We start from the raw sequence: 15,917 nt of genomic DNA, 5'->3' as shown, positions 1-15,917 counted from the left end.
TAAATTTATTCAATTGACTATAGTCAACAGGTGAGAAGAATGGAAAATTGTGGTCTCCAGATGAAGAGGTTTCCCCAGAAGTACTAGCAAAGGTAAATTTGTGCAGGTCTTGATAACGTTTATGTTAAAATAATAAACATTCATAGATAACCTTTTTTTAACCTAATAGTTAAGAATCAGTTTCAAATGAGTTGCTTTATTTTTAAATCAAAAGTTGTGTGTTTCTCAAAGAAACCATAGTTTTCACTGAGTTATTTATATATAGATAATATGTCTGCATCTTATGTAGACCTTTCTGCTGCTAAAACATTTTCAGTGAGTCACTCAAGTGACTGTTTGCAGAATGTTGATGCTCAAAATCTAGATCTCAAATCTAGCCTCACCACCACTATCTACCTACCTATAAGCATATTAATATTAACTTGCCAAAAACAGATGGCTGTCATCGAATCGGTAACTTTCAGTAGATGTAAATTGTACCTCATAACACTAATTTTAAAGTGGTAGTGTTGGGATTTAAAACAAGACTTCTCCATTATCACTTTCCTTGATAATCTGTTTCACCTTGTGTAACTTCAGAGTCATTATATATTCCATCAGTTCCTTTTTCCAGGTTGTCAGTAAATATATTAAATGACACCTAGATCCTTTAGCTAGTGCTTTTACATATATTGGTAGCAGTCTTTTGAGTATAAGCTTCCAAGTAATTATGACCACAAATGGAATCTCCTAGTGTTGGTTGTTTTTTTTTTCCCACCAGAATGTTAAATTAGACTGAATTAGATTTGATGGTTTCATCAAAATAGTTTTTCAGTACTACAAAGAATATCAGTCTATCTAAATAGTTATTTTTAATCACTATAATTGACATAGTTTAAATAGTTATTTTAAACAATATATTTTCACATACTTTAAAAACACTGGGCAAGTGTTAGAGTGTGAAAGGCATGAGTTCAGGAGCCACACCTTGGGCAAGTTATCTGTCATGATAATGTCTCAGTTGTCTTTATTGTGGAAATAATACTTCCCTCATAAAGTTGCTTGGAGATTAAATAAGTTAATACATTTACAGCCCTAGGAAAAGTGCCTGGTGGCAGATTAAATGGAATAAATATTAGTCCTTATTGTTATTGTTATTATTCTGCAGACTTGTTTAATAAAACATGTCTGCTGGCAATTAAGTATTTTCACTTATCTAATTAACTAAATTAATCTTCCATTAAACGGTATTTTAGGTTGCTTTCTTTTTTTAGCATGTTAATATTTTATAGGTACAGGCAATTAAACTTCTGGTAAGGTGGCTGTTGGGTATGAAAAACAACCAGTCTAAATCTGCCAATTCAACTCTTCGGTTATTATCAGCGATGTTGGTTAGTGAGGGTGACCTGACAGAGCAGAAGAGGATCAGGTGAGATTTTTTTCGTTTTTAATTTTTTTTAGCTCAATGTTGGTAGAGCTTACATAGGAATTATTTACTTAATTAATATTGAATATTGTAATTGCGCCATGTACTTTGGAATCAGTTTTCATGTACTCACTTGGGTTTTACATCTCAATAGTGATGCTATATTTTTCTTCACTCCTAAAGACTAAACTCTTCCCAATACATTTTTAGTCATTATCACTGTAGTAATGTTACAGTTAGCATCAGCATTTGTTTCAACAATTATCTGTTGAATACTACTCTTTGCAAACAAAACACTATGAAAAACGTTGCAGCAAAAACAGGTAAGATTCCATTCTTTCCTTTTTTTAAAAAAATATATTTTATTGATTTTCTACAGAGAGGAAGGGAGAGAGATAGAGAGTTAGAAACATCGATGAGAGAGAAACATCGATCAGCTGCCTCCTGCACATCTCCTACTGGGGATGTGCCCGCAACCCAGGTACATGCCCTTGACCGGAACCGAACCTGGGACCCTTCAGTCCGCAGGCCGACGCTCTATCCACTGAGCCAAACTGGTTTCGGGTCCATTCTTTCCTTTAAGGAACTTACTTGTATAGGATAGTGATTAAAAAAGTGGAGTGACTTGGTAACATGAAAGGAATAAAAATTTCAGTGTAGGTTCCAAAAAAAGACGGCTTGCAGCCTCCTAGTGCAGTGGTCGGCAAACTGCGGCTCACGAGCCACATGGGGCTCTTTGGCCCCTTGAGTGTGGCTCTTCCACAAAATACCACGTGCGGGCACGCATGTACAGTGCGATTGAAACTTCTGGCCCATGCACAGAAGTCGGTATTTTGTGGAAGAGCCACACTCAAGGGGCCAAAGAGCCCCATGTGGCTCGCAAGCCGCAGTTTGCCGACCACTGTCTAATGGATTGCAGAAGACTACAAGGTCCTGCAAATGCAAAATAAATGTTTTCATTTCTACACATTTTTGCTTTTCAAATCTGTGAAATTACCATCTCTACTTTCTGTTCTTTCTAAGATGAAAATAAAACCCACAAGTTTTTATGATCCTAGCTTATTTCAAATTCTTGATATACTAGATTTCGAAAGCACTAACAGAAATAACTAAAGAATTCTACTGGTGATGCATCCTACTTTAAAACTGGTGTTAGAGGACAGATTTTATTATTCATTTATTCAGAGTATTTATTGAGCACTCTCATATCAGGTACTGCTATGCTTTTTAAACATACAAAAATCTCTCCCTCCAAGGAATATGCATTCTGGTGGAAGAGATAGGAAATGAGCATTTACAGTAGAGATGCTGAATGTTTTGATAAACTGAAGAAAATCATGAAAAATTACTTTTATCATAGAATAAGCCAAGGGCAGCTTTGTATGAACAGATTGAAGATTAGAGCTGAGTTAGGAATAGTAAGTTTTAAATTTAGGGAAACTATGTATAGTGCATGGCAAAGGCTTAATAAAAGGAGCTTTTACAAATCAATGATAAATAGGCAGGATCCCCAGAAGACTATGTATCACTTTACCTTTAAAAATGTCTAACATGCCCTCGCCAATTTGGCTCAGTGGATAGAGCCTCAGCCTGTGGTCTGGAGGGTTCCGGGTTTGATTCCAGTCAAGGGTACATGCCTGGGTTTCGGGCTTGATCCCCAATAGGGGGTATGCAGAAGGCAGTCGATCAATGATTCTCTCTCGTCATTGATGTTTCTGTCTCCCTCTCCCTTCCTCTCTGAAATCAATAAAAATGTTTTTTTTTAAATGTTTAACATCACTAAATACGATTTAAACCTAAGTGATGCATCTTGTCTATTAGATCAGCAAAAGTATTTTATATATTTGTTTTAATTTCTATTTTATTGATTTCAGAGAGGGACAGAAAGAAACATCAATATGAGAGAGAATCATTGATTAGCTGCCTCCTACATGCCCACTATGGGGGATCAAGCCTGCAACCCTGGCTGTGCCCTGACCCAAATCAAACCGTGACCTATAGGTCAACGCTCAACTGCTGAGCCATGCCAGCTGGGCAAAAATATATATTTATTTTATTTTATTTTTTTAAATATATTTTATTGATTTTTTTTTTTTTTTTTTTTTTTTTTTTAGAGAGAGGAAGGGAGAGGGATAGAGAGTTAGAAACATCGATGAGAGAGAAACATCGATTCAGCTGCCTCCTGCACACTCCCCCAATGGGGATGTGCCCACAACCAAGGTACATGCCCTTGACTGGAATTGAACCTGGGACCCCTCAGTTCACAGGCCGACGCTCTATCCACTGAGCCAAACCACTTAGGGCTATCTATTTATTTTTAAAGCAGTAGTTCCATGGGATCAGGGAAATGGATTCCCTCATTATTCCAGTAAATATATATTGACACAGTCTTGTCAGGACAGTTTGTCATTTTTTGTCTAGATTATTAAAAATGTTATCCTTAGACTCTTAACGCTCATGAAATAGTAAAAGAATCATGCTCTTTCCACCATTTTTTATTATCACAAAAAAATAGGGGAGTGGTTAATTATAGAACACATATCATGCAATATTAGGTAGATTATAATTTGATATTACATACCTATGGTATAACTTGGGCTGTAGAATCAGAAACTTAATACAATTATATAATCTGTTTACTAACTGTGAACTTAAATCACTTTTCTAAGCTTCAATTTCCTCATCTTATGGAATGAAAATTAAATGAGATCAAGCCTGTGAAGTGTTTCTCTTGCTGCCTCAGAAGCCAATTAAGGGTCCCTCATTGTTACCAGTGCTCACTTTGACAGTCCTGTTACCCAAGAGTGCCATGCTTTCTCTTCTTGTATGCTAAACCCGCAGTTGCCAACTGGTGGTCTGTGAAGTCCAGAAGGTTGGCGACTGCTACGCTAAAGAATAGTCCCTTATGAATTCTGACCAGATTTTCACATTTCCTATTGTCTTCAAAGCCATGCTATGTTTCGCATAGAAGTTGAGGGGAGAAGATCGTCCTTTCATCCCATTCAGTGTCACTTTTTACTATTTAGGATCGGGAGTAGGGAACCTTTTTTCTGCCAAGGGCCATTTAGATATTTATAGCATCATTCACAAGCAATACAAAATTATCAATTTAAAAATTAGCCTGCTGCCCTAAACAGTTTGGCTCAGCGGATAGAGCATCGGCCTGCGGACTGAAGGGTCCCAGGTTTGATTCCGGTCAAGGGCATGTACCTGGGTTGCAGGCACATCCCCAGTAGGGGGCGTGCAAGAGGCAGCTGAATCGATCTTTCTCTCTCATCGATGTTTCTAACTCTGTATCCCTCTCCCTTCCTCTCTGTAAAAAATCAATAAAACATATTTTTTTAAAAAAAATAGCCTGCTATATTTGGTCAAACATTTCATGAACTCACACCTAATACCTTGGCAGGGCCAGACCAAATGATTTTGCAGGCCGTATACGGCCTGCAGGCCGGACGTTCCCCACCTCTGATTTAGGTGATAAAAAGTTGACTGAGTGAGAGTGCATGGACATCCCAGTTTCCCTTTTAAAACTGATGGTGCAAAAGAAAGTCTCCTCGGAGATTGGTACCCAAAATAGACTGGTTCTCATCTCCATATCCTTTCCTTTAAATTTTGTTGTTAATCCTCACCAGAAGATTTTTTTTTCCAATGATTTGTTTTATTTTTTTTAAATTTCAGAGAGGAAGGGAGAGGGGGAGAGAGACAGAAACATCAATGATGAGAGAGGATCATTGATCGGCTGTCTCCTGCACACCCCCTACTGGGGATCTAGCCTGCAACCCAGGCATGTGCCCTTGACCAGAATCGAACCTGGGACCTGTCAGTCCCCAGGCCCAACGCTCTACCCACTGAGCAAGACTGTCTAGGGCCCAATAATTTTTAGAGAAAGTGAAAGGGACTGAGGGAAAAAGAGAGAGAAACATCGATGTGAAAGAGACACATCGATTAGTTGCCTCTCACATGCACCTGACCGGCCAGGGATCAAACCCAGGTACGTGCCCATGACCGGGAATCAGACCCTTGACCCTTCAGTGCTCAGGCCAATGTTCTAACCTCTGAGCCATGCCGGCGAGGGTGGTATCCTTTCCTTTTAGATATTTGTCTAATACCTGCCCTTTTCTGGTACAAATCATTTCCTAATTTCTAGCCATTCATTTCATCAGACAATAGGCTTAAGATAGAATTCTATTAAACGTGTGTATACAAGCATGTGCATTTAAAAATTGTTGGAAATATGTTTTAAATAATAGGTAATTTTAATTTGGTGTTTTTTTTATATCAGATTTTCTACAATGAACCTGTATTCCTCTTAAAATGAGAAGCATAGTTCCTAATGTTCTTCTGAGAGCTGCAGTTAGTGTGGTTGTGATTGTGAGCAGAGTTTATTGGCTGTGTGGAGGATCTAAGCTAGACCATAACTAAAAATGAAAGCACATGAATATATTACCAGATAGTCACAATGATTCGAGCCTTTTTATCTATATTGAGTTCAAGGACTCAAAGTAGCTTTCCCATATTTGTACATTGTCATTTTAAGCATAAATTGTGCTGGATACTTAATACTCAAAAAAGGGATCACAGTAATTTTATGAATGATAATGGTTATAGGAAATGTTTATTTCTTTTTTGTTTATAGTAAATCTGATATGTCTCGCTTGCGATTAGCTGCTGGTAGTGCCATAATGAAGCTTGCTCAGGAACCTTGTTACCATGAAATTATAACCCCAGAACAGTTTCAGCTCTGTGCACTTGTTATTAATGTAAGTAACCATCTTATTTTTGTCAGTTACTTAGCCTTCAAAGTTAAGTACATAGAAAGTATTCTATGGATATAGATCCATTTACTGTGTGGATATGTGTATAAAAGAGATTGTATTTAAGTATTTTTGGTTTTGTGCTGTAGGATGAGTGCTACCAAGTAAGGCAGATATTTGCTCAGAAACTGCATAAGGCCCTTGTGAAGTTACTTCTTCCATTGGAGTATATGGCGATTTTTGCCTTATGTGCCAAAGATCCTGTGAAGGAGAGAAGAGCACATGCACGACAGTGTTTACTAAAGAATATCAGTATACGCAGGGAGTACATTAAGCAGAACCCCATGGCTACTGGTAAGTCACCGGGAAAGTTTCTAGTGTGCAAGCATATCCTGTCACTATGTCATTGGGGGGAGTAGTTTATATATTTCTATTGTAATTTATAATAACACTGGGATTTTTGTAGAATGCTCTCTTTGCAATTATGATGTACCTACAAACTAAAGTTCTGGTTTCTGAGTCCTCTATAGTGCATGATACTGTTTGAGGAAACTGCATTTTTCTTATGGGGTCAGCAGTATGGCTCAGTTAGAACACTTGGCTCAAATGTCAGTGTCAGTGAGTAAAGAATTATTCTAGCTTTGCCAGGGACCCTCTATATCAGGGGTGGGCAACCTTTTTGTGAGTGTGTGCCAAAACCAGCAAAATCTCTGACTCAAAATTCTTCTGCGTGCCAGCCCTAATTTTTTGAGAACATGTTACGCCTGCTTGATATCTCTTAAGGTGTACGTATGTGAAGAATCTTGAAGAAATAATAAAATTCATTTGAGCGACAAAAACACAGTATATGATGATGAAAAATACATTTATTTTTTAATGTATACATGTACACTGATAGTCCGACAGAAAACTTTATGACTCCGTTTGATATTATCAGTGGGACTTTTGCTACTGCATCACTGATGACAGAGATTTTACATCAGGTTTATATTTCGTGACCTTCAGAGATATGCACGAGCTACTACTTTCATCCGTCAGGCTACTCCTATAACGAGACTTAACAAAATTCACCACTGAGAACAAAGATTCACAAGCGTATGTGGATGAAACCAAAACACTGGTCGGATCTAAGAAGGCAGGGAGAGTTAAGGCAGAGGCATAGAAATTGCTCTTCCCCTCTCTCGTCAATCCATGTCTATGGTCTTTAAGATAACTTGTTATGTAAAATTATTTATTTATCTAAGATGCACCTACACTGAATTTATCTGAAAAATAAAAAAGTCGATATTAAGAAAAAAATTGTAAATGGAAGATTATAAGAGAGGGTTTTGCGTGCCAGCAAAAGTTACTGGCGTGCCATGTTTGGCACACGTGCCAGGGGTTGCCCACCCCTGCTCTATATCATCTAATTTATTCTTTTGGTTTTATAACCTTTAAAATAGAAATAAAATATTTTAGTATTGGGTTTTATGTTGCCTTTAATGTAGAATAACTGAGGGGGGTATAAAAGCTACCATTACTGTTGTTAATAATGTTTTCATTTTAGAGAAATTATTATCACTGTTGCCTGAATACGTAGTTCCATACATGATTCATCTGCTAGCCCATGATCCAGATTTTACAAGATCACAAGATGTTGATCAGCTTCGTGATATTAAAGAGTAAGTCATGTTGATTTTCATTAATTCTTAAAATTATTTTTACTTTTAAAAAAATGCTTAGCCCTAATCGGTTTGGCTCAGTGGATAAAGCGTTGGCCTGCGGACTCAAGGGTCCCAGATTTGATTCCGGTCAAGGGCATGTACCTTGGTTGTGGGCACATACCCAATAGGGAGTGTGCAGGAGGCAGCTGAATCGATGTTTCTCTCTCATCGATGTTTCTAACTCTCTATCCCTCTCTCTTCCTCTCTGCAAAAAAAAATCAATAAAATATATATTTAATAAATAAATAAAACAATTTACTAAAAAAACAATGCTTAATTTTTTCTCTTACTATTCCCATTAGGAAAAAAAAACACTTTTATTCTAATAAAAGACTCTTAATTAACTCTTTTAATCCTTTATTTCCTACTTTAAGGATTAAAGGTACAAAATAATTACAAGAACCAATTTAAATATATATTTAATAAAGAAATAAGACAGTTTACTAAAAAAAAATTGTAAAAAATTTTGCAATTTTTACAAACTAGGCATATTGAGATAGTGCTACTGAGGCTATAGTATATCTTCATGAATAAAATAAATGAACTTTGGTGCCTAGTGGCTCCACCACTGAGCCACGCTGGCTGTGCTAGAATGAGTCTTTATGTGCCTCATGAAGCTCATATTTTCTCATTATTAGCTGTCTTTAATATTTTGTTGATTTAATTTTCCATTTTAATTTTATATTAGGATATTTCTATTAATCATTAGGGTTTTCTTTATATTTTTTAATTTAAATTCTTTATTGTTTAAAGTATTACATAAGTCTCCTTCCTCCCTCCCCATTGTATATTTTACTCTTATTATACTCAAGTATCAGAACTTTCCAAGAAGATATTTAATCCATTTAAGCAAAAATTGGTTCTTGTAATTATTTTGCACCTATTTTCACCTATTAAAGTAGACTTCAGAGTAATATCTTCCCCCTCCCCCAACCTCACACACAGTATTTTATAGAAGAACATTCCAGGAGATGAAGCTTCCTCCTTTGAATGCCATACTTTGACAGAATTTTTGCAGAGATTTTGCTGGTTTTGGCACACACTCACAAAAAGGTTGCCCACCCCTGATATAGAGGGTCCCTGGCAAAGCTAGAGTAATTCTTTACTCACTGACACTGACATTTGAGCAAAGTGTTCTAATTGAGCCATACTGCTGACCCCATAAGAAAAATGCAGTTTCCTCAAAGATCCTGCTTGAGCCAAACCAAGGGCAATGCATAGTACATTTATTCTACTATCAGCAAATTAAGTTTTTCGTGTAAATAAGTTTTCCAGCTAACTCAATCTGGTTGGTCTTTTATGTGCCTTTTATAGTTTTATGTTTTGTTATTTTTGCTGTTTATATTAATACATACTTCAGTTACTTAGTTTGACAACTTAGAAAGAAAGCCATGAAGTAAAAATTTCTCTGCTTTAAACGATCTTTATTTTCAACCTCAAAAGATAATGCCTGAGAATATGCGTGAACATGCAAAATACTCTGTGGCAAAACTGGGGTAATACAAATGGGATTTGTTACACCAGGTACATATTGGTCTCTAGAGGAAAGACAGGCAAGTAAACGATCACAGAACGCTGGTTCTAAGAGTATTCTTTATGTAACCGGAATTTGGTGTGTGATGCGGGGTGAAAGAGCGAGAGATGGCCTAGGCTTGTCTACAAATGGCCTCCAAGAAACTCTAAAGCGGTACTTACTTTCTTTTCCATTGCTGGCTTTTGCTTTGTGCTCTGTGCGTGTGGGTGTATGTGGGTTTTGGTTTTTGTTTGTTTTTTAATATATGTTTTATTGATTTTTTTTTTACAGAGAGGGAGGGAGAGGGATAGAGAGTTAGAAACATTGATGAGAGAGAAACATCGATCAGCTGCCTCTTGCCACACCCGCTACTGGGGATGTGCCCGCAACCAAGGTACATGCCCTTGACCGGAATCGAACCTGGGACCCTTGAATCCGAAGGGCGACGTCCTATCCGCTGAGCCAAACTGGTTAGGGCTACTCTTTGTTTTTTTAATCCTCGCCTGAGGATATGTTTACTGGTTTTAGAGAGGGGAAGGGAGAGAGAAACATCAACGTGAGAGAGATATATCAGTTGCCTCCCATATGCACCCTGACCGAGGATGGAAGCCAAAACTTAGGTGTGTCCCCTGACTGGGAATCAAACCCAAGACCTTTCAGAATACAGGACAACACTAACCATTTGAGCCACACAAGTCAGGGTTAGAATGAGTCTTCTCCCCCTCCCCCCTCAAGAGGAAGGGAGAGGGAGAGAAATAGAAACCTCAGTGATGAGAGAGAACCATTCATTGATTGGCTGCCTCCTGCTCGCCCCACACTGTGAGGCATATGCCCTGACCGGGAATCAAACTGTGACCTCCTGGTTCATAGGTCAATGCTCCACCACTGAGCCACGCTGGCTGAGCTAGAATGAGTCTTTATGTGCCTCATGAAACTGTCATATTTTCTCACTATTAGCTGTCTTTAATATTTTTGTGATTTAATTTTCCATTTTAATTTAATATTATTAGGATATTCCTATTATTAGGGTTTTCTTTATATTTTTTTAATTTAAATTCTTTATTGTTTAAAGTATTACATAAGTCTCCCCCCCCCCCATTGTATATTTTACTCTTATTATATTCAAGTATCAGAACTTTCCAAGAAGATATTTAATCCATTTAAGCAAAAACACCTACATTTAGTCTCTGTAATAGGTGAATAATGTTTACCATTTAGGTGCCTATGGTTCATGCTTGAAGTTTTAATGACAAAGAATGAAAACAATAGCCATGCCTTTATGAAGAAGATGGCAGAGAACATCAAGTTAACAAAAGATGCCCAGTCTCCAGATGAATCCAAGACAAATGAAGTAAGATGTTGGTCCCGTAAGATGTCACAGGAAAAAAATACTATTGTCCCATTGTTTTTGCTATTACATAATACATTGATTACAGAATATACCAATATATACTTATAGTCAGTTTTTATTGTGTTTCGTTACTATTGAATTCTATTATTTGAGGCCTGTTTATTACTCTGAAAAGACATTAAAACTTCTCCAGAGCAAGGGGATGAGAACTAATACATTTTACAAATGTACTGTCTGACAAACTTTTAGTGAGATTTACAAACAAGTAGATCTATTTTTTTCTGTTTCCTTTGGTTTACTTTGATTTGGTTTGTTTGCTGTTGTTAATGCATACTTGGCATTAACAGAGGACATTTAAATACAAATGCGGAATGTTCAAGGAATAAATAATAACCACACATTCTTCTTTTGATTCCATTTTATGCATTGGGTAGAATTGGTTCTTGTAATTGTTTTGCACTACTGAAAGCTATATATGACCTTTCTTTTTTTTTCTCCCTAGAAACTTTATACTGTATGTGATGTGGCTCTGTGTGTTATAAATAGTAAAAGTGCTTTGTGCAATGCAGACTCACCAAAGGATCCAGTACTTCCAATGAAATTTTTTACACAACCTGAAAAGGTAATTTTCTTTCCCTTCATTTTTCTACCGCACAAACTGATTTAAGATTCCGTTACCATCAACCCTAGTGGCAAATATTAGATTGTCTTGACTATAGAGTAAAAAATACCTCTGTGGGTTTATGAAGAAATGGGGGCTTGTCTTCCAGAGCTCTGAACAGTATCATTCTCACCTTACAGGGTGGGAGAGTACAAATTCTGCTCAGTGGTGGTGTTCTTAAGTGAGCTTTCTGGATGTTTCTAGTATGTAATGTTTGCCACAGTGAAATACATTTATTTTATATACTGCATATGTATGAAATAAAGAGTTAGAATTAATGGTACTGGTCTTGATAATTGATAAACCTGGATTCTAATCAACCACTTTTTAAAATACATTTTTATTGATTTCAGAGAGGAAGGGAGAGGGAGAGATAGAAACATCAATGATGAGAGAGAATCATTGATCGGCTGCCTTCTGCACGCCCCCTATAGGGATCAAGCCGGCAACCGTCATGTGCCCTATATTTTTTTTTTAATTAAATCTTTATTGTTCAGATTATTACACTTGTTCCTTTTTTTCTCCCCATAGCTCCCCTCCATCCGTTTCCCACCCCCCCCTCCACCCTCCCACCCCCTCCCCCACTGTCCTCATCCATAGGTGCACAATTTTTGTTCAGTCTCTTCCTGCATCCCCCACACCCCTTTCCCCCCAAGAATAGTCAGTCCACTCCCTTTCTATGCCCCTGATTCGATTATAATCACCAGTTTATTCTGTTCATCAGATTGTTTATTCACTTGATTTTTAGATTCACTTGTTGATAGATGTGTATTTGTTGTTCATAATTTGTATCTGTACCTTTTTCTTCTTCTTCCTCTTCTTAAAGGATACCTTTCAGCGTTTCATATAATACTGGTTTAGTGGTGATGAACTTCTTTAGCTTTTTCTTATCTGTGAAGCTCTTTATCTGACCTTCAATTCTGAATGATAGCTTTGCTGGATCAAGTAATCTTGGTTGTAGGTTCTTGGCATTCATCACTTTGAATATTTCTTGCCACTCCCTTCTGGCCTGCATAGTTTCTGTTGAGAAATCACCTGACAGTCATATGGGTACTCCCTTGTAGGTAACTGATTTTCTTTCTCTTGCTGCTTTTAAGATTCTCTCTTTGTCTTTTGCTCTTGGCATTTTAATTATGATGTGTCTTGGTGTGGTCCTCTTTGGATTCCTTTTGTTTGGGGTTCTCTGAGCTTCCTGGACTTGTAAGTCTATTTCTTTCACCAGGTAGGGGAAGTTTTCTGTCATTATTTCTTCAAATAGGTTTTCAGTATCTTGCTCTCTCTCTTCTTCTGGCACCCCTATAATTCGGATGTTGGTATGCTTGAAGCTGTCCCAGAGGCTCCTTACACTATCTTCATATTTTCGGATTCTTTTTTGATTTTGCTTTTCCGGTTGGGTGTTTTTTGCTTCTTCGTATTTCAAATCTTTGACTTGATTCTTGAGATCCTCTGGTCTGCTGTTGGGAGTCTGTATATTATTCTTTATTTCAGTCAGTGTATGCTTAATTTCTAGTTGGTCCTTTATCACAACCTTGAGGGTCTCATTAGATTTCTTGAGGGTCTCATTAAGTTTATTGGCGGTTTCTAAAAATTCTTGAAAAACCTTAAAAGTGTGGTTTTGAACTCTATATCCAGTATTTTGCTTTCCTCCATTTCTGTCATTTGTGTCCTGTTTCTTTGTCTCCGCATTTTTTTATGCTTCGCTGTGTCGATAGAGTGGCTTTCTGTGCTAGGTGTCCTATAGGGCCCAGTGGCTCAGCCTTCCCCAGTTACCTGAGGTAGACACTCTTGGTGCACCCCCTTGTGGGCTTTGTGCACAGTCTTGTTGTAGTTAAGCCTTGATTGTTGTAGGTAACACTGGGAGGGATTGACCTCCAGGCTAACTGGCTGTGAGAATCAGCTGTGTCTGCAGTGGGAGAACCTCTGTGCTGGAGACACCCCTCTGGGGCAAGACTTGCTTCAATGGGGCTTTGGTGCTCACTGAGTCTGCCCCATGAGTGTGTCCTTTATGAATCCAAGGAGCTGCAATCTGGATGGTCCCACTCTGACCACCAGGCACACTGGCTCCTGGATCTCTAAGGAGGTGCTAATCTAGCCTCTGCCTGAGGCCATTCAGCAGGAGCCAGCTGGGATGCAATGCAAGTTGCCCAGGGGCCTTGGGCCAGCTGCAGTTTGTTAGGTAATTATCAGATTGCAAAGGGCCAGGCCTTTCATATGCAAAAGCCTCCATGGCTTGGACAGGGCGGGGTCTCAGGGGATCAACAGGGTGGAACGAGCAGTTATGGCTGCTCTCAGTCCTGCCCTCAGAGGCCCTGCTTCTCAGTGTCCAGGCAATCGCTGCAAGCACCCCGAGAGAAAGCTGCCCTCGAGTTCCAACTGATGCCAGACAGTCCAGTTTCTCCCGTATGAGTCTGGGTCCCCAGAGACTCGCCCAGAACTGGAGCTCAGAGCTTGAGACTCACTCCCGATTGAAAAAGACAACCACGTCCTCAGCTGCCAACCCTCTCCGCATGCACCTCTGTACCTCTGTATTTTACTTCCACACCGCACCTCCTCTGAGTCTCGGTATGCTTTTCTCTTTCCTTCTAGTTGTAGAATTTCCACTCAGCCAGCCTTCCTGTGGTTCTGGATGATGTCCGTTCCATCTTTTAGTTGTATTTTTGAAGTGGTTGTGCTAAGCAGCAATCTCTGGTGTTTACCTATGCCACCATCTTGGTTTCTCCCAGTCATGTGCCCTTGAGCAGAATCTAACCTGGGATCCCTCAGTCTGCAGGATGACGCTCTTATCCGCTGAGCCAAACCTAGGGCAATGCATAGTACATTTATTCTACTATCAGCAAATCAAGTTTTTCGTGTAAATAAGTTTTCCAGCTAACTCAATCTCCTTTATGTTTCTCTAGCTAACTTTTTTTTTAAAATATATTTTTATTAGTCATATCAAGGAGAGAAAGAATATTGAGTAGGGAATATTTTTCTTTTGACTGTATCCTTTAATAATGATTTAGTGTTAACATTCTTAAAAACTCTTTTAATCCTTTATTTCCTACTTTAAGGTGGTATTTTGAAGTTTGTTTAATTTTCCTGTGCTTTATAATTGGAAAAAATACAGCACCTAAAAATTTTTTTACACATTTTTAAACCTGAAGATAGACTTCAGAGTAATATCTTCCCCCGCCCCCAACCTCACACACAGTATTTTACAGAAGAACATTCTAGGAAATGAAACTTCCTACTTTGAATGCCATACTTTGACAAAAATTTTAATCAGATTTTCTTTAATGATTTAGTATTTGGCATTTATTGTGCCTGTTTTATTGGAATAATAAGGATTATAAAGTGCTTTGCCCTTTAATTGAATTTACAAATATTCTTAAGTGACCTCTTGAATTTAAATTTACTTTATTGTTGACCCAGAACTGTCATGACTGGAATAGTACCCAAATAGAATCTTCATACAGTAGTGATCCTGTTCTCAACAATTAAATTGTTTTGTCACTACACATAATTTTAATAGTTTTTTTAATTTGATATTTGAGACTTGGTGGGTTTTTTTCCTTCATAATAATAACTTGGTTTTTTTCTGTTTTCAGTGAACAACTTTCCTCATTTCCTTTTCTGATATGTTGCTTTTAATCTGGTATAATTGAAACACTGGAAAACTAGGCATATTGAGACAGTGCTAGTGAGGCTATAGCATATCTTCATGAATAAAATAAATGAACTTTCGTGCCTAGGCTTTGTAACATGTAATATAGCTACATAAAGCCTTTGTGCAAGAATAAAAGAAAAAAGATACAGCTTTGCCTAGAACACATGTCAAAAGTGATTTCTTTATGGGCACATATAAGCTCGCTGCTCTTTCCTGTAACACTAGTATGAAGGTAAACATAATAAAAGAAAATGTGACTTTAATGAACTTCTTGATTGTAGTAAAGCATTTGTTTCTTTGACACCACTGTGGATTATTTGTGTGCTGTTCCCAGGATATTTAACAGAAAAGCGTGGAAGTATCAAATTTGAGCTCTAGATACAATTTTCAGGAAAGTATTTTCAGTGTCCACATTTGTTTTAATTCACTTAATTATATTTTGATGGTGTATTTACCTTTTTGATATGGACAAAATCAAAATATGAAAAAATGCAAGCGTTTCATCTTAAATATGATTTAAGTAATTTATCTCTGACATTTGCCTAAGTCTTATGTGCCATGGATTTAATTTTAAAGCTAGACTTATGGCATGGTGCATTAAATATGCTTTATTTGATTAATTGATATGTAAACACAAATGTAATGAAAATACACATGTTCACTTTGATTTTTTTTTTTTTTAATAGGATTTCTGTAATGACAAGAGTTATATTTCAGAAGAGACGAGAGTACTTCTGTTAACAGGAAAGGTACTATGTACTAGATAATTTGGGGATCTTTATTTCATGTGTATGTCACTTCTGATACTCTGAGATACAACCATTAACTGTCCCCCAGATTTTATAGTTTTTGATTCTTAGGGATCATGTTGTGGATTGTATCAT

General features: G+C 37.5%; 1 protein-coding gene across 15 annotated transcripts in view; it reads left to right on the top strand.

Annotated features, from left to right (window-relative positions):
* PDS5A (PDS5 cohesin associated factor A) overlaps nucleotides 1-15,917 on the top strand; it is a 107,316-nt gene that overhangs the window by 80,638 nt on the left and 10,761 nt on the right. For 9 of the 15 annotated variants that reach the window (XM_036331676.1, XM_036331666.1, XM_036331686.1 and 6 more), the window contains 8 exons: nucleotides 24-92; nucleotides 1,272-1,408; nucleotides 6,042-6,165; nucleotides 6,309-6,513; nucleotides 7,706-7,820; nucleotides 10,594-10,726; nucleotides 11,229-11,348; nucleotides 15,720-15,782. In XM_036331676.1, coding sequence (XP_036187569.1) covers nucleotides 24-92; nucleotides 1,272-1,408; nucleotides 6,042-6,165; nucleotides 6,309-6,513; nucleotides 7,706-7,820; nucleotides 10,594-10,726; nucleotides 11,229-11,348; nucleotides 15,720-15,782 — 966 coding nt within the window. Of the gene's footprint in view, nucleotides 1-23; nucleotides 93-1,235; nucleotides 1,409-6,041; nucleotides 6,166-6,308; nucleotides 6,514-7,705; nucleotides 7,821-10,593; nucleotides 10,727-11,228; nucleotides 11,349-15,719; nucleotides 15,783-15,917 lie in introns of those variants that run through there. The other 6 variants (XR_004971458.1, XR_004971459.1, XR_004971460.1 and 3 more) reach the window with 6 other exon arrangements.

This window comes from Myotis myotis, unplaced genomic scaffold, assembly GCF_014108235.1.
Source record: "Myotis myotis isolate mMyoMyo1 unplaced genomic scaffold, mMyoMyo1.p scaffold_m19_p_1, whole genome shotgun sequence".
Classification (NCBI taxonomy): Eukaryota; Metazoa; Chordata; class Mammalia; order Chiroptera; family Vespertilionidae; genus Myotis; species Myotis myotis.
Note: the sequence above shows the minus strand (reverse complement) of the source record. Positions and strands in the feature narration are given on the sequence as shown.